Source organism: Mandrillus leucophaeus, unplaced genomic scaffold (genome assembly GCF_000951045.1).
Source record: "Mandrillus leucophaeus isolate KB7577 unplaced genomic scaffold, Mleu.le_1.0 Scaffold1135, whole genome shotgun sequence".
In the NCBI taxonomy this organism is placed as follows: Eukaryota; Metazoa; Chordata; class Mammalia; order Primates; family Cercopithecidae; genus Mandrillus; species Mandrillus leucophaeus.
The window spans coordinates 427,841-447,021 of record NW_012099599.1 but is presented as its reverse complement, the minus strand read 5'-3'; the positions used below and the strand labels follow the sequence as shown (position 1 = coordinate 447,021).

The 19,181-nt window shown below is 42.2% G+C and overlaps 1 protein-coding gene across 1 annotated transcript in view; it reads right to left on the bottom strand.

Annotated features, from left to right (window-relative positions):
* The window catches only part of SGPP2 (sphingosine-1-phosphate phosphatase 2), a 122,503-nt gene that overhangs the window by 37,524 nt on the left and 65,798 nt on the right, over window positions 1-19,181 (bottom strand). The window contains exons 3-4 of the mRNA XM_011996015.1: window positions 6,833-7,012; window positions 3,755-3,844 (exon numbers count right to left, since the gene is read on the bottom strand). Of these exons, the coding sequence (XP_011851405.1) occupies window positions 3,755-3,844; window positions 6,833-7,006 (264 nt within the window). The 5' untranslated portion in view covers window positions 7,007-7,012. The remainder of the gene's footprint in view (window positions 1-3,754; window positions 3,845-6,832; window positions 7,013-19,181) is intronic.

The following is a 19,181-nucleotide window of genomic DNA, read 5'->3' as shown; positions in this document are numbered from 1 at the left end:
GTGAACATTGTTAAAATGACAAGAAAGGACAGAATATTACATAAACGTTGTGGATAAAGCAATTGCAGGGTTTGAGAGGATTGACTCTAATTTTGAAAGTTCTACTCCAGGTAAAAGACTATCAAATATCATCACATGGTTTGGCGTATGTAAAGGGGAGAAAAATAAGAAAAAAAAAAAAAAACAGCATTGGCATTCTACAAAGAAATCTTTCCTAAAAGGAAGAGTCCATTGATGCGACAAACTTCATTGTTGTCTATTTTAAGAAACAGGGCATGGTGGCTGACGCCTGTAATCCCAGCACTTTGTGAGGCTGAGGTGGTATGATTGCTTGAGCCCAGGAATTTGAGACAAGCCTGGGCAATATAGTGAGACACCGTCTCTACTAAAAATACGAAAATTAGCTAGATGTGGTGGTGCATGCCTGTAGTCCCAGCTACTCAGGAGGCTGAGGTATGAGAATTGCTTGAATCTGGAAGGCAGACATTGCAGTGAGCCAAGATCTCACCACTGCACTCCAGCCTGGGTGACAGACTGAGATGTTTCAAAAACAAAAACAAAAACAAAACTTGCCACAGCCACTCCACCCTTGAGCAATCACCACCCTAATCAGTTAGCAGCCATCAACACCGAGCCAGACCCTCCACCAGCAAAAACATTATGACTCACAGAAGGCCCAGATAATTGTTAGCATTTTTAGCAAAAAATTATTTCTAAATTAAGATATTATGTGTACACTGCTTTTTTAAAGACATAATGCAATTGCACACTTACAGACAACAGAATAGTGTAAACATTTTTATATGCACTGAGAGACAAAAAAAATTGTGTGACTTGCTTGTGATATTCACTTGATTGTGATGGTTTGGAACTGAACCCGCAATGACTCTGAGTTAGGCCTGGATGTCACACTATACTTATCCATTCTGTCAGCGAACACTTGGGCCCACCTTTAGGCTATTGTGAATAAGGCTTCTCTGAACATGGGGGTGCAAATATCTTCAGAGAGATTTTTTAAGAAGCTTCCTGTGGGGTTTGAATATGTAGCTAGCGTTGAGAGCCATTATAAAAGACATTCCCTAGAGATTGTGAGGGGCCCAGGGAAGGGGCAGGCTACCATAGTTGGCTCAATCTGCTATTCCATCCTAACTATATCATCATGTCAGGTAATCAGCAGTGTAGACATCTGTCTCCTTGAGTAGACTTGGGACACCTGAGGGGCGGGGTAGGTTTCTTTACCACAAGAGCTCCCAGATCTAGTTCCAAGCCCAGGGGCCTGTAGGAGCTGATTAAGTTGCTGCTGAATAAAGACTACTAATCCATAATTCTACCTTATCCTACTATTAAAACCAACTGTTCCCTTCTACCAGAAATTACTCATCATTGCACCGTAGGCCATTCTCTGGTCCTGTAGCCTGACTGGTACCTGGGCCTGAGCCTGAGTCAGGGTCTAAGATCTTTATGAAATAAAATTATGAGCATGAAAGAAGCCCTGGGTCCTCACAGAACAGATGGGGCTGGGGACAGTGGTTGCTGTGGCCTCTTGCTCCAGCTTCTTCTGGGACAAATGCTCCCAAAAGGAGGGTGGTACCCATTCCTTGCATCTGGATGAGAGGCTTAATCTATCTTCACCTAAATATCTGCTTACTGTCCCCACAACTCACCTTAAAAAGAAAAGGCTGTAGCTGTGTTTCTATTGAGGTGGGTTTTGTGTACTCTTTATTCATCTCTGTAGCTCCACATGCTTGTGCTTACTTTCATTTTAACTTTAACCCAAGTTCTCAAGATCATTCTTTTTTAAATTTTACTTTAAGTCCTGAGATACATGTACAGAATGTACAGGTCTGTTACACAGGTATACGTGTGCCACGGTGGTTTGCTGCACCTACTGACCATCCTCTAAGTTCCCTCCCCTCACCCCCTACCTCCCAACAGGCCCTGGTGTGTGTTGTTCCCCTCCCTGTGTCCATGTGTTCTCATTGTTCAACTCCTATGTATGAGTGAGAACATGTGTGTTAGGTTTTCTGTTCCTGTGTTAGTTTGCTGAGGACGATGGCTTCCAGCTTCATCCAAGTCTCTGCAAAGGACATGCTCTCATTCCTTTTCATGGCTGCATAGTATTCCATGATGTATATGTACCATATTTTCTTTATCCAGTCTATTAATACCAAGATCATTTTTTATTAAAGCCTACAGAAATTAAACAGTAGCCCCAGATAAAAAGAGATGCCAGAGAACCCAAGAGTTCTTCATTCCATATTAATGTCCATGAACATATTTGGAGAGAACCTCTTTGTAACACGAAGCAGCAGTGTAGCAAATTGAGAATGCCCTCCTCCCTTCCTTCCCTCCATCTTAGAAGCCACCAGTGTGGTGTGACGTGGGATGGGGACAGCAAGAATGTGCCTTGGAAGGTAAAATTACAGGACTGGCCCTTCATTGCTCCTTTCTTATGTCCAAGATCTGAGGTCCACCTTCACCCAGACAGCACCCAGGTCAGGGCTAGGCTGAGGTGAAGCTGGTGAGGCATAGCATGCAAATACAAGGTCAGATCTTGTCTTCACTTAAAATTTGACTATTTAGCTCATCATGGGGTTTTGTGGCATGAATTTTGATTTTTTAAAAAACTGCATTCAAATTATTTATCTTGATTCCTGAGATTTTTAGCACGCCTTAAAGTTGGAGACTTGCCTGCCTCTTCTGAGGCCTGGCCTTGAGTCGGTTACTACCAGCACCTTCCTTTGCATTTTAAGAGGAAAGCATAATGTTGCTCTCTGATAGATCCTTGGGAAGCCGTAAACCCCCTTCTCTGAGTTACTTCGGCCTCTGTTCCTTTTGACAAACGATCTCCCCAATCTGTTCACTTTGTGGCTTCTGCCCTTCTGCCCCCTCCCTTCCATGTTTCCCATAAAAAACCCACACCAGGGACCAGGGAGAGAAGCAAGAAGGCCCGTGTGGGGCGTGGGCCTTTCCCTCCCAGGTTTTTTGCTAACTTAACTTTAGAGCTTCAGAATTGAGATAAACACATAATGAGCAAGTGCCCGTTTCTTTTTAAAGAAATCTTTCTTGTACCCATTACGATGATAAATAGCGCCCCTGTGGTCAACCACGGCCAGTCTTACACTCTGGAACTTCAAGGCAGCCGTGGGAAATTGAATTCTCAAGGACTTTAACTGTACCAATCATGGCGGCCCTGGAAAATATTTCTAATATGGTAAAAGGGTGGATGGACTTTTAGATGCAGATGGGACTCTGTGTTCCCACCACTGCCTCCAGCCTAAAACAGTATGGAAGGAAGCAAAGCCATGATTCCCGGCTCCTCTGACCTGGTGGGACGCTTACCTTGCAAGGGCACTGGAGATCTCTGATTTCAGGCCCCTCTCTGTGAAGACCTAAGTGGGGAACTGCGACTACTCACTTGTGTCTATGAGCCTGGGGGCTTTTCCTGCACTGCTTGCTGCACCGTCAGTAAACCGATGTGAATATAAATGACCGGAGTCTCCAACGCTGTTCTAGCCCATTTCCAAAATCTTGAGGGTTCAGCGTGGCTCAGCCTCATTGATATTACCTTAATGTTTCATTATTGTTATCGTACATGCACCCGAACATAATAATTACTTAATGCATTGGTATGATGAGAAATATAATTACATATGCAAATAATTTTATAAATAAGTAGTATGAGAAACATATTGACACAGTGACCACAATATCATTCAAACAATCGCCACAAGACCTGACCACAAAGTCTTACCAGGACCGTATGCATCCCAGTGTAGAGCCTGCTGAGACACACCAAGGTGGAAAACACCACGGCCATCACCAGTCCCAACACAAATGGATACTGTGGGGTAAGGAGAAAAAACAAGGGAATTAGATCACACTCAGACATATGATTTCATGTCATAGGTGGGAATAGGGTTCATTAATGCAAGAATTGCTAGTCCAAATCTTGCATTCCCCAGACCAGCAATCTGATTATCTAAAAACGTTTTCTAAACGGGGAGACAGAAGAAAGAGAAGGGGAAGATACCGAGGTATACAGTTCTGGGAGGAAGTTTCCAACATATAAGCATGCACATGAGACGTAGTAGGACTTGGCTTTAAGACTCATGACCACAACTACAGTGCTGGCAGTTTTAGTGAAATGAATAACTTTGATTTCTACCTATTCTTAAATCAGAGCGACAAGAAACAAACAATTTGACCAAGAAGCAAGGTAGATAGATAGCCAGGGCTATAATCTGAAAATCCCAACAAGCAACTTCTCCTCCTCTGTGGAAGACGCAGGGGCAATGGGACCAAAGTAAGAATCGGCATATTTGCATCCAGATGTCAAAAGCACTTGTGCAGATTCTACTGACTCTCAACATTTGATGCTGAGTAATACTAGCGGCTGGAGAAATCTGGCTAATGCTGAATCATATAAGGAACACACAGATACTCTGCTTATAAACTAGACATAGGCATGTAATCCACCTGCTTCAAGCACTAGTGTCTGTGGTATTCCGTAGTAAGATCCAAGACAATAGAGCACTGTCTGTATTAGGCAAAGCACTTTATCCTATCTCCCTTAGTCTTCACATAACCCTATGAAATAGGCTCGGTTATTAGCCCCATTTCACAAATGAGGAAGCCCTTAACCATGATAATAAATGACATTGTTAATAAACTTTATCACAAAGGCACTTTCCCCTCAGTGCTCCCATTTGACCCTCACAACAAGAGCTTGGGGTTCAGAGAAGTGAAATGATCTGCCTGAAGTCACACAGCCAGTAAGTGAGAGTCAGAACTGCAGGCCATGCCTTCTGAGTCCAAGCCCAGTGTGTTCTTTCCCATGTAACACGTGAGTACCATAACACCTGGTTGTCATGTCTGTTCTTAAGGTTTATCATTAACTAAGTCTCAGATTTTAATTTAAAAGTGTTAAGAATTAATGAGTTAATATATTTGGAAATTAGGGTGTGGGCAGTAGCCTCAACACACATTTAAAAAATTTTATTTCAATAGTTTTTGGGTTACTCAACACACATAAACCAATATATATGTAAATAAATATATAAAAATAAACCAATACATATAAAATATATAAATAAACCAATATTTAGAGCTGTTTATGAGCAAACAACTCAGCTAGCTAAATACATTCACCATTAAAAATCAAATAGGAAAGAAATTCACAACATGACTCCGATCTTATGAAAACTGCTACATCATGTAAGTTGACAAGAATTTTTTAAGGAGGACTTGGCAGCTCTGCAATGGATGTGTCTGTGGTGATAGTGGTGGTTTTGCTGCTGTGAGCCTCCACTTGCTGCTTTTCTCTTAAGTGACATTACCATGTTCTTAGACTTCTCTGGGCACCAAGAGCAACCCAATGGGAGCTGGTGCTTGGCCCACTATGTCCTTCTAGGGCAGCTGACATTGGGTACAACATGGCTCAGCAGCCTGCACTAAGTTAATTCAGACAGTGCTGAGGGCTCAGACATTGTTTGACCTTGGCATGACATTTAAGTAACTTATGACAAAAGATGATATCTAGTCAAATATATTCCTTGTAACTGTCCCTTTCTTATGTAAGAGAGGTCTAAACCCAGATGACCAGGTAGAAGGCTACAGCAGTAGAGCTGGGACCCAACACTAGTCCTGGTCTTTCCAGCTACATGAAGCTTGACTTCCTGCTTCTGCATAACCTGGAATGTGGAACATCTCTGGTCTTCTGGGGTAAAGGGACAGGGAAAAACAATGCTGCCATTTATCTACAAGACTGCTAGATTTAACGGAATCTAAAACTTCCAGTGGGGCTGGGTGCAGTGGCTCATGCCTGTAATCCCAGTGCTGTGGGAAGCCCAGGCAGGCAGATTGCTTGAGGCCAGGAGTTCAAGACCAGCCTGGGCAACACAGCGAGATCCCTTCACTATAAAAAATTTTTAAAAATTAGCTGGGTGTAGTGGTGCATAGCTGTGGTCTCAGCTACTTGAGAAGCTGAGATGGGAGGATTGCTTGAGCCCAGAAGGTCAACACTGCAGTGAGCGCTGATGGTGCCACTGTACTCCAGCCCTAGCAACAGAGACCCTGTCTCAAAAACAAACAAATAAACAAACAAACAAATAAAACTTCCAAGGGGTAAAAGATAACACTTATAAAATTAAACAGAGGATTAGAGCCATAGGTCTCAAATAGGAAAAATAACTTCATTGCTGTAATAATGTAACCTTTTAAGTCTTACTATAATTGGCATTTAAGTAGATATTAAGTAAAATTCTTCTATTTTCAGCATTTAGTAATCCTCTGCCATTTAGAACATTCTAGAAAACTTCGAGCCATCGTTTCTAGTGGCTGAGCCTTAACCAGGGCAGAGACATCCTTAGAGGCTAATTTGAGTCACAGACTCTTTGCTGCCCCAGGCCCCGGGGAGTCTGGCAGAGGGATTTGGTAGAATCATCTCAGCCCTGGAGAATCATTTACTAGGACATAAACTCCTCTTGCAAACAGAGGATGAGAACACTAATTCAAGCACTGTCTCGTCAGGCAGCCCAGGGTGATAATACATGCTGGTCTCCGGGGATGGTCCATATTATGCTAGTTGTCCTGGTGTCATATATTAACGGTGCTGATGTTCACACTCAGGCACAACCTGATTTAGATGCTAAATTATATGGTCACTTTATTTATGATGCAATTGTCATCTGCTTAATAGGTTTCAGTTTCTCTTAATCTTTATTTCATAAACCTTAAGGTCCCTCAAAGCAGCTTTAAGAGAAAATTCAGAAGTGCAGCCTCTATTTGCTGCCACAGTAGATGGGTAGGAAGAAGAACGAGGCCACCTTACCTGGTATCTGTCCATAGTAGAGATAAGGAGGGTGAAGGCGATGGCGGTGGCCGCCATGGCGTGGGTGGATGGCATTCCATATTCAGCAATCAGTCTCTTTTCCAGTTTCACAACTGGAGGGGAGGAGGGACGGGGCCACTTCAAGATATCCTTGGCCACTTGGCCAATATACATCACCAACTGCAAAACCAAAAGACCGAGGTAAGTCTAATCAAATAAGGAAAATGAATGCATTTCCAAGCGTCATGTATATATTTTGGGGTTCTCAGGTTGTTGGCTGAAAGCTCCTTTCTCTCTGACCAGCTACTTGTTGGCAAAGTCTTGTGGGATGTTTTAGTTGGTAAAAAGAGAACAGGCTTTCTGGATTCCATAGGACCACTGAGCAACTAAGATATGACATTAATGCAATATATTATTTATTTTAATCATATATTTAACAAACACTTATGTAGCTTATATAAGTGCTGGGCACTGTTCTAGGAGCTTTGCAGATTTTCACTCAATCCAGTAACACCTGGAGAATGCAGACCAATTTTACAGATGAGTACACCATTGCGCACTCATCCACAGGCACACAGTCAGCAAGTGGCAGAACTGGGATTAGAATCTAGAAAGTCTGACTTCAAAGTCTGTACTCAAACTATCATATGATGCTACCTCCAAAACAGGATGGTGCTGCGCTAAAGATAACCTAATACTCAAACTAGGAAGTGCTTGTTTTCAAATTGTAACACAAAAGCAACTGTTCTTACTGGAACAGCTAGTAACATACTTTTTGAATGCCACTGTTGTATGTAGGCAACATACTGGATTTACTGTAACTTCTTTAATAATCAGGAGCATCAGTCAAATAAATGGCATGGGTATTTTCAGTCTTTAAAGACTCAGGTTGGGTGCGTGGCTAATGCTTGTAATCCCAACACTCTGGGAGGCCAAGGCGGGAGGACAGCTTGAGCCCAGGAGTTCAAGGCAAGCCTGGGCAAGATGGTGAGACCCTGTCTCTACAGAAAATTTAAAAATTTGTCAGGTGCGCATGGAATACTATGCAGCCATAAAAAAGGATGAGTTCATGTCCTTTGTAGGGACATGGATGAAGCTGGAAACCACCATTCTCGGCAAACTATTGCAAGGTCAAAAAACCAAACACCGCATGTTCTCACTCATAGGTGGGAACTGAACAATGAGAACACTTGCACACAGGGTGGGGAACATCACACACCAAGGCCTGTCTTGGGGTGTGGGGAGGGAGGAGGGATAGCATTAGGAGATATACCTAATGTAAATGACGAGTTAATGGGTGCAGCATACCAACATGGCACATGTATACATATGTAACAAAACTGCATGTTGTGCGCATGTACCCTAGAATTTAAAGTATAATAATAAAAAAAAATGTTAAAAAAAGTTGTCTGGTGTGATGGTGTATGTCTGTGGAACCAGCTACTTGAGAGGCTGAGGTGGGAGGATTGCTTGAGACCAGGAAGTTGAGGCTGCAGATCCAGATTAGGGCCACTGCACTGTAGCCTGGGCAACAGAGCAAGACCCTGTCTCAAAAAAAAAGGGCTCGATATGGAGGGTTTTTGTTTGTTTGTTTGTTTGTTTTATGGAGTCTCACTCTGTTGCCCAGGCTGGAATGCACAATGTACCCAGCACACTGCAACCTCCGCCTCTTGGATTCAAGCGATTCTCTTGCCTCAGACTCCTGACTAGCTGGGATTACAGATGTCTGCCACCATGCCTGGCTAATTTTTGTGTTTTTGTAGAGACAGGGTTTCACCATGTTGGTCAAGCTGGTCTTGAACTCCTGACCTCAGGTGATCCGCCTGCCTCAGCCTCCCAAAGTGCTGGGATTACAGACATGAGCTGCCATGCCTGGCCTAATATGGAGATTTTTTAAATGATTTTTCCATGAGGTCATTAACGAAGAAATATTCTCCCTCCTTTTTTTAAAGCAGAAGATAGAAATGAGAATTTGATGTACATGAACAGTTCTCAAAAGAAGACATGCAAGTGTTCATATCTACTGAAAAAAAGACATGGAAAAATGCTCAGCATCACTAATTGTCAGAGAAATACAAGTCAAAAACCACGATGAGATACCACCTCACACCAGTCAGAATCGCTATTATTAAAAAGTCAAAAAACAAAAGATGCTAGTGAGGCTGTGGGGAAAGGAAATGCTTATACACTGCTGGTGGGAATGTAAATTAGTTCAGTCACGGTGGAAAGCAGTTTGGAGATTTCTCAGAGAACTTAAATCAGAGCTACTGTTCGACTCAGTAATCCCATTACTGAGTATATACCCAAAGGAAAGTAGATCATTATACCAAAAAGACACATATGCTCATCTGTTCATTGCAGCAGTATTCACGACAGCAAAGACATAGAATCCACCTAGGTGCCTATCAATAGTGGACTAGATAAAGAAAATGTGGTACACGTACACTATGGAATACTACACAGCCATAAAAAAGAACAAAATCATGTCCTTGCAACAACATGGATGGAGCTGGAAGTCAAAATACTAAGCAAATTATTTCAGGAACAGAAAACCAAATACCACATGTTCTCACTTAAAACTATGAGCTAAATATTGAGTGCACAACGACATAAACATGGGAACAACAGACACTGTGGACCACTAGAGGGGGAGGGAGTAGGTTGAAAAACTATTGTTTATTATGCTCACTCCCTGGGTGCACTATACCCCGTGACAAACCTGCACATGTATTCCCCATATCTAAAATAAAAGTTGATTTAAAAAAAAAAAAAGAATTAGATGCCCACACCCTTTAAAAGTGAATAGGATTATTAACAACAGACTTGTTTATTTTGTCAAGGAGTGAATAGGATTATTAACAACAGACTAATTTATCTTGTCAAAGAAATTTACAGGACAACTTCATAATCTAATATGTAAGAGCAATGTATTTACCTAAGTACCTGCCTTTGCAACTTAAAGCATTGTCTGAGAACTGGCTGTACCAGCCCCACCCAGGAGCTGCTTTAACATGCATCATCTCAGGACCCTCCTTAGAATCTCTGTTTTCACAAGATTGCCAGGCGATTGGTGTGCACAGGGGAATTTAAGAAGCACTGCGCTATACAGTCCTTTTGTACAAATCACTTTGTTGTGGGCTTTAATCATAAAACGTATCTTACCAGGACTGTGTTGATCTTACCAGGACTGTGTTGATCTTACCAGGGTTTTATTTAGCTCGTGATGGATGGCATTACCTTGCTTGGAACAAAACCCACTATGAAGAGCTATTTCAAAATAATTTTGATTAGTCAACTGGATTGCTGTAGGAGTTCCCACATTCTAGTGTTTTCTTTTAACTCCTTGAGTTGCCGGTTAATTCCATGCATAATTCCAGCAAACCCAGTCACCACCCCCCCACCCCCAGAAGGTCTTGCATATGTGTTTGTGCTTCACTGCCACTTTGCTCTGGGCTAGAAACCAAGAACCACTCCCTGTGCACAGCAGGCCAAATCCACAGGCTATAAAGCCTCAGCGACAATTACTCTGAATTCCGTAGCTGCAATTTCCAATTGGACTTTGAAACTTAACTTCTTTACCATTCACTTAACCACCAGGAACTACTCTTCCTGGAAATCAGCTCACTCTTTTTGTTTCTGCCTCCCTCCTGTGAACCTGTAAAAACCACATCTAACTGACCATTATCTGGGGAGCTGAAAATCTGGCAGGTATTACCGACTACTGGGAATTTCTCAGAAGCTGCTTGAAATATACTTCTCAGTCCTACTTCTTCCTCACCCACCAACATAAACAAAATATTATAGGCATAACTACTAATCCCAGTTCCCTCAAAAATACTTAACATTTTCACACCCTAACATAGAGGATAAGGGTAAAAATATATTTAAAATCCTCCAAAACAGGAAACCTTGAAATCATAAAAATAATGATTGGGTGACTCTCCTTCAGATAAAGTTTAATTTCTTTGAGGTTCATGAGTTCCTTTGTCTTCATTTATATTTCACCTTCTACGTTTGAAAGTTTTGTGGAATTAGGAAAATTATTCATTTTATTTAAAAATACTACAGTTGCATATTATGTCTCATTAATAAGTTTCAAATAACACTGACTGTGATCACAGCTCTCTTTAAACAAGAGAAAATAGTTAGAGCTACATTTTTCTTTTTCTTTTTTTTTTTTTTTTTGAGACGGAGTCTTGCTCTGTCGCCCAGGCTGGAGTGCAGTGGCCGGATCTCAGCTCGCTGCAAGCTCCGCCTTCCGGATTCACGCCATTCTCCTGCCTCAGCCTCCCGAGTAGCTGGAACTACAGGCACCCGCCACCTTGCCCGGCTAGTTTTTTTATATTTTTTAGTAGAGATGGGGTTTCACTGTGTTAGCCAGGATGGTCTCGATCTCCTGACCTTGTGATCCGCCCGTCTCGGCCTCCCAAAGTGCTTGGATTACAGGCTTGAGCCACCGCGCCCGGCCAGAGCTACATTTTTCAAGTTGCAGAGGAAAAGTATCACTCTCAGAAGGTTGCATCCTGTCTCTGGCATTGCCGTTTGTGACAATGATGCTATGATGAGCCAAGCCTTGCATTCAGTCCCAATCCTTGAGTAGGGAAAACAGTAACACAGTAAGAAGATTTCAGAGGATAATGTGAAAAGGCTTTGAAAAACAATCCACAGAATTCTATGAGTAGGTGTGTGTGTATATATATATATATGTGTATATATATAGAAAAACTCTGGTTCAACTGGATGGCCAGGGAACCTGGGGCTGGCTAAAGTGATATAGGACACAGGATGTGCGACAGGCGTGTGGCTCGTCTGTTTGGCTGCAGCTGCTGCTCAAACCCCTTAAGGGAGGAGAAGCACGCAGACGAGCAGGGTGCAGGGAGCCCAGGCAAGTGCTCTTGGGGCTCTGGTCCCAGGTTAGGAGTCTAGGGATGTGTGTCTGCAACTCTCAAAGCCCCAGTGGGTATGCTACAGTGCTCTTTTAGCTCTGCCGTCACTGACAGCTTAAGTGTTAACCAGCTCAGTGCCATCTTGGTACCCGGGTTCTTGTCCAGCGTGCAGGAAGGATCAGGTCACACATGGACTTGATGGATCGTGAATACAGGGGTTTTATTGAGTGGTGGAGGTGGCTCTCAGTGGAATGGATGGCGAGTTGGAAGGGGGATGGAGTGGGAAAATGATCTTCCCCTGGAGTCTGGTTATCCAGCAGCTGATCTCCTCTCCGGTTGTCTCCAGCTGAACTCCTCTCGATGTTCAGACGTTTTTTCTCTACTCTCCTCCTCTGCTGTGCCATTCTGCTGCTCTTCTGTTTGTCTGCCTGTGGAGCCTGGGATTTGGAGTTTATATGGGTACAGGATAGGGGGGTGTGAAAACAGGAATGCCTGTTCCTATTTAGGGCAGTGGGTTTCCAGGCTGGAGGGTGGGGTCTTTGCCAGGGGACCACCCTCTTCTACCCAGTATTTCCCTGTCTCCTGTCTGTATCAAAAGAAAGATGGTTTAACTTAAGGATGGGTAAAGAAGCATCCAGGATACTGGATAATACGTAGTGGGAACTACTAGGAGGTTAGAACCACTAGAGTTTAAACTGTGAGGCACACTGCTACACATCCACTAGAAGGGCTAAGTTTCCCATTTTCTAAATGAAAATAAAATAGTGCTCATCTCCTAGATTTGTTAGGAGAACAAAATGAGAAAACATATGCAAAACTCTTAGTATAGTGCCTGGCACATAGAAAGTGACCAATATACATTACTGTAACGGTCAGCAATTATATTTTTATCCAACAAATATTTATTGGGGACCTACTGCTATGGTCTAAATGTGTTCCCCAAAATTCACAAGACTGACACATCAGGAGTTGGTGAGGACCTGGAGCAGCTGAACCTGTCATACGCCTCTGGAGGAAACACAAAATGGTACCACCACTTTGGAAAATAGTTTGGTAGTTTCTTAAAAAGTCTACTTTTATACTTATATGATAAGTTTCTTAACATATATAAGTTTCTTAACATATACTTATCATATGATCCAGCCATCCCACTCTTAGGTATTTGCCCAGGAGAAACAAAAGCAATAAGACCAGATATATGAATGTTCACAACAGCTTTTTTTTTGGTTATAACCCCAAACTGGAAACAACCCAATTACCATTAACAGGTAAGTAGACAAATTGTGGTATAATCACACAACTGAATACTACTCAGCAACAAAAAGAATAAACTATGGGCATATGTTTACAACATGGATGAATCTCAAAATAATTATGCTGATTGTAGAAGCCAGACCAAGACAGATGACAAAGTAAACAGTACACACTACATGATTTGTTTACATCAAATTCTTGAAAATGTAAAGTACTTTATAATGACAGAAAGCAAGTAAGTGGTTGCTAGGGAAGGGAAAATAAATTACAAATAGGCATAAGAAAACTTTAGGGGGTGATGAATATCATTTTGATTGTGGTAATGATTTCAGGGATAGGTACCTATGTTAAAATGTGTCAACTTGTATATATTTTTATTTTTTTTGAGACAGAGTCTCACTCTGTTGCCTGGGCTAGAATGCAGTGGCACAATCTTGGCTCACTGCAAATTCCACCTCCCAGGTTCAAGCGATTCTTGTGCCTCAGCCTCCCAAACAGCTGGGACTACAGTCATGCGCCACCACACCTGGATACTTTTTGTATTTTTAGTAGAGATGGGGTTTTGCCATGTTGGCCAGGCTGGCCAGGCTGACCTTGAACTCCTGACCTCAGGTGATCCACCTGCTTTGGCCTCCCAAAGTGCAGGGATTACAGGCGTGAGCCACCATGCCCAGCCCTCAACTTGTATATTTTAAACATGTGTGAACCCTGTGACTACACTAAAAGTTATTGAATTACGTGCTTTAAATGGGTGAATTGTGTAGTACATGAATTATACCTCGATAAAACTGTTAAATATGTGCAGTTTACTGTATACCAATCATGTCTTAAAAACTGGTTTAGGCCAGGCGTGTAATCCCAGCACTTTGGGAGGCCAAGGCAGGTGGACCATCTGAGGTCAGTAGTTTGAGACTAACCTGACCAATATGGTGAAACCCTGTCTCTACTAAAAATACAAAAATTAGCTAGGTGTGGTGGCAGGCACCTGTGGTCCCAGCTATTCAGGAGGCTGAGGCAGCAGAATCACTTGAACCCAGGAGGTGGAGGTTGCAATGGGCCAAGATCATGCCACTGCACTCCAGCCTGGGCGACAGAGCGAGACTCCATCTCAAAAAAAGAAGAAGAAAAAAAGTGGTTCAACATTTTTCTGAAATGTGAGAAGCAGATGTTTGGGGAGAACCTGATGATGAGGCACTATATTGTAGAACAGATCTTTGATCTTCTGGGAGATCCTGGACAGAGGCCTGGCCTGACCTAATCTGCATGTCTGATGGTACCCTTTGATACCAAGAGTAGAGTGGGGATGGGGACATCAGGACTTGAAGGAAGGACATCAGTTAAGAGAATACTGCAAAATCCACGTGAGAGATACAGTATGATATAAGTCAGCAGTAGGGCAGAAGAGAGATTTGAAGAATATGTTTTTATTTTTATTTTTATTTTTTTAATGAAAGAATGGCTGATCGGGTTGATGAATGAATGGAGAATGATAAATAGGGAGAAATTACATATGGAAGAGAGGAGAAAGAAATCAATGGAATATGGACTCAGAGGTGATCAGGCACGTAGACGTGGTTTTGAAGTTGAGAAGAGCTCAGCCCCTGGTCCTCAGCAGGGATGGACGCTCTCCTGGGGGACATTCTGGTCAGTGCAGTGATTGTAGTCACTATTGGCATTTAGAGAGAGGAGGCCAGGGATGCAACATGCCTTTCAATGCACAGGACAGTGCCACTCTATGAAAACTGTTTTTTCGTGTCTAACATGACTCTTGAGTGTTCTGCCAGACATTCATGTAGGTGAAAAACCCATCTGTAATCCTCAGAGTTGAGAGCCTAACTCTCTTTTACAAGTAAACACCAAATATTTTCTTGCAGGTTGTGAACACACACTGAAGTTTCCAAGGCCATAACTACTGTGCAGACTGAGAGAAAATTGAACTTTGGTTTATTTGGAACTTTATCAAGAACTAGCCAGGTGTAGTGAGTGGCTCATGCCTGTAATCCCAGCACTTTGGGAGGCCTAGGGAGGAGGATCACTTGAGGACAGGAATTTGAGACCAGCCTGGGCTACGTAGTGAAACTCCACCTCTATTTTATTTGAAAATTAAAAATTAGAAAAAAAAAAGAGCTGTTCATCATTTGGAGAAATCAGGTTATCATCAAGGGAAATGCTGATTATTGTATTTGAGACTTCAACACTGCATATCTGTGTCTTAGCTACCATCATTGGCACATTCATGGTGATACTGCTTCATAAATAGTAAAGCACATTCAGGGATCCTACTATCCTATGAAATAAATAGCCTACTGTAGAAATGTTACAACGTATACTTATTTTAAAAGTTATTTTTATTATAAGGCATGCTATTTAAAAAAGTATATGTGTAAGTAGGTCATATTACCTATGAATTCTAAGGAAGTAAAAGGAATATTACAATATATTTAGACTATAACAAGAGGCGCTATTATGCTAATTTTAGTGAGGCAGACAGAAAAGATCACACACTTCATGATTCCATTTATATAAAATGTCCAGAATAAGCAATTCCATGGAGATGGAAAATTGACTAGAGGATACGTAGGGCTTAGAGGCCAGAAGTCTGAAATCAAAGGGTCCACTGGGCCACACTCATTTGAGAAGTTTTAGGGGAGGGTCCTTTCTTTGCCTCTTCCAGTTTCTGGTAGTTGGAGGTGCTCTTTGACCTGTGACCACATCACTCTGATCTCCACCTCTGAGGTCACATTGCTTCCTCCTCTTCACTCTCTTCTTCTGCCTGTCTCATCTCTCCCTCTGCTTTTCTCTTATAAGGGTACTTCTCATTGCATTGGTCTACCCAGATAATCTAGGACGATCTCTCCATCTCAACATCCTAAATTTAATTACATCTACAAGGACCATTTTTCCCAAAACAACAATGTTCACAGATTCTAGGAATTCGAATGTGGGGATACCGTTTTAGAGGCCACTACTTAACCAACTATAGTAAATATTTAGTCAGTGAACCATATGGACCAGGTGCTGTCCTGGTTTGGGGGAATACCACTGAGAATAAGATAGACAAGATCATTGTTCCCACACAGCATAAAAAATGAAACATTAGCAAAAAGTCTGTTTAGCTCCTTCGCATGTTATTTGTAAGTAAAATGGCATCATCATGCTTTAAGAAAAAAGGGGTACTGGGTCTGGAAGAATTGAATAGTTTTGTCTAAGATTTAAAAACATTACTACAAATGTTCAACATCACATGACATTAGGGAATTCCAACTTAAAACAACAAGGAAATACAACTACACACCTATTAGAATGGCTAAGTCCAAAACACTGACAATACCAAATGCTGACAAGGATGTGGAGCAATAGGAACTCTCAATCATTGCTGGTGGGAATGCAAAATGGTACAGCCACTTTGGAAGATGGTTTGGCAGTTTCTTATAAAACTAAACACACTCTTACCATATGACTTAGATCTCACACTCTTTGGTGTTCATCCGAGTGAACTGAAAACTTACCTCCACAAAAAATCTGTGCAAGGATGCTTATAGCAGCTTTATTTTTAATTGCCAAAACTTGGAAGCAATCAAGATGTCCTTCAGTAGGTAAATGAATAAATAAACTGTGGTTCTTCCAGACAATGGAATATTAGCACTAAAAAATGAGCCATCAAGCCATGACAAGACATGGAGGAGCCTAAATGGATATCACTAAGTGAAAGAAGCTTGTCTGCAAAGGGAACATACTGTATGATTCCAACTATGTGACATTCTAGAAAAAGCAAAACCATGAAGACAGTAAAAAAGATCAGTGACTTTCAGGCACTGAGGAGAGGGCGGGGTGAACAGGCAGAGCACAGAGAAATTTTAGACAGTGAAACTATTCTGTATGATACTATAAGGGTAGATACCTGTCATTCTACACTTGTCAAAACCCATACACATACAGCACCAAGAATGAACCCTAATGTACACTGTAGGCTTTGAGAAATAATGATATGTCAATGTAGGGCCATGGATTGTAACAAACGTATCACTGTGGTGGGGAATTTTTTGGTAGTGGGAGAGGTTGTGTGTATGTGGTGTGGGGAGAAGGTATATGAGAACTCTGTACTTTCCACTTAACTTTGCTGTGAACCTAAAACTTCTCTTAAAAAAAAAAAGTTGGCCGGGCGTGGTGGCTCAAGCCTGTAATCCCAGCACTTTGGGAGGCTGAGACGGGTCAGGAGATCCAGACCATCCTGGTTAACACGGTGAAACCCCGTCTCTACTAAAAAATACGAAAAACTAGCCGGGCGAGGTGGCGGGCGCCTGTAGTCCCAGCTACTCGGGAGGCTGAGGCAGGAGAATGGCGTGAACCCGGGAGGCGGAGCTTGCAGTGAGCTGAGATCCGGCCACTGCACTCCAGCCCGGGCGACAGAGCGAGACTCCGTCTCAAAAAAAAAAAAAAAAAAAAAAAAAAAGTTTATTTTAAAAAGTCACTGTGGCGGGCCAGGCATGGTGGCTCACACCTATAATCCCAGTACTTACTTCTGCTCTGAATGCAGGATAAATGTAACATACAGGTAGAAAGAAAATCTGGTTCTCTGGACAGTCTACCATTCATCCCAGGCAGACAAAAGGTTTTCCGGGGAACCAGTGCAGTCAATATGAAACTTGTCCTTACAGTGTGGAAAACCTTCCAGCATGGGGTCTGTTCTGGACGGCTGGGCTCATACGGGGACGGCAGAGAAAACAGCACTTTTTCTCTTAGTGTAGTGGTCCTTTCTGGTTATTATAATAAAAAATGACAGTGTACCATGTCTAACAGATTTCCAATTAGCCAGACTTTATTCTTTACACTAGCATAAATAACACCTAAAAAGTTTTGAAAACAAAATATTTTGAAATAACGTTATTACTAGTAAACCAGCCATGGGATTTTTTTTTTTTTGAGATGGAGTCTCGCTCAGTCGCCCGGGCTGGAGTGCAGTGGCGCGATCTCGGCTCACTGCAAGCTCCGCCTCCCGGGTTCATGCCATTCTCCTGCCTCAGTCTCCCCAGTAGCTGGGACTACAGGTGCCCACCAACACGCCCAGCTAATTTTTGTATTTTTAGTAGAGATGGGGTTTCACCATGTTAGCCAGGATGGTCTTGATCTCCTGACCTGGTGATCTGCCCGCCTCAGCCTCCCAAAGTGCTGGGATTACAGGCGTGTGCCACCGTGCCCAGCCCCATAGGATTTTAAAAAGCCAAGCCACACTTTCATTTTTGGCCCACATTAATATAAGATGCTTCTCCTCCTAGCTTCTTCTAAATGTCTGCCTTCAAACTTTTCTCTCTGTTAACATCTTCCATTCCCTGAAGGAAAACAGGACATGGTGAACTGTTTTACACTACGTTTACATTTTTGTATACACTACAGAGCTGCCCCTGTTTGTCTTCATCCCTGCAAAATACCCTCATTTCAAAAGAGTGAAGCCTCCATGTAATCATAATAAAAGCTAAGTCCTCTGCAGGATGAACAGAGCACCAAGAGGCTCTTTTCAAATTACACCCACCATATATTAAAAAAAATGGAAAAATCCCAATAGCTTTTTTCCTTCCCTTGGCTACACTCATAGCTCCCTCCCCCACGGAGAAATAGCCCAAGTGGTGCACTGTCAACTAACTGGGGTGTATGATTATTCCTCATGTCTCATGGGGTAGAAACACTGCAAACCACTGGGATTTACAGTCTATCTATGGGCTTGTTTCCAGAAGGTCAGGAACTGGTTATGTCATTGACTGTTGGAGGCAAGAGAACAATGAGTTATAACCCAAAGACCACAGCCTCTCTATCAGTACATACCTATCCGGTTTCCTAATTTATCCAAATGCATCTCATTCCCTTTTTTTCTCAGTTTACCAGTAAGGTGACTTGGATAAACAGACAGCAGACTCTCATCCATTCCACTCCCAGGTGTATCCCTGAGAGAATGGAAAGCACCTGTCCTCACTGGAACTTGTATGTAAATGTTGTTAGCATTTGTTAGCCTCATTCTTCTCAGTTTCCAAAAAGTTTAAACAACGCAAACGTCCATCGACTGATAGGCAGATAAACAAACTGTGTTATATCTTTACAATGGAATATTATTTGGCCATAAAAAGAAAGTACTGGTGCATGCTACCACGTGGGTAAGCCTTGAACATAGTAATGCTGAGTGAAAGAAGTCAAACATGAAGGACACACATTGTATG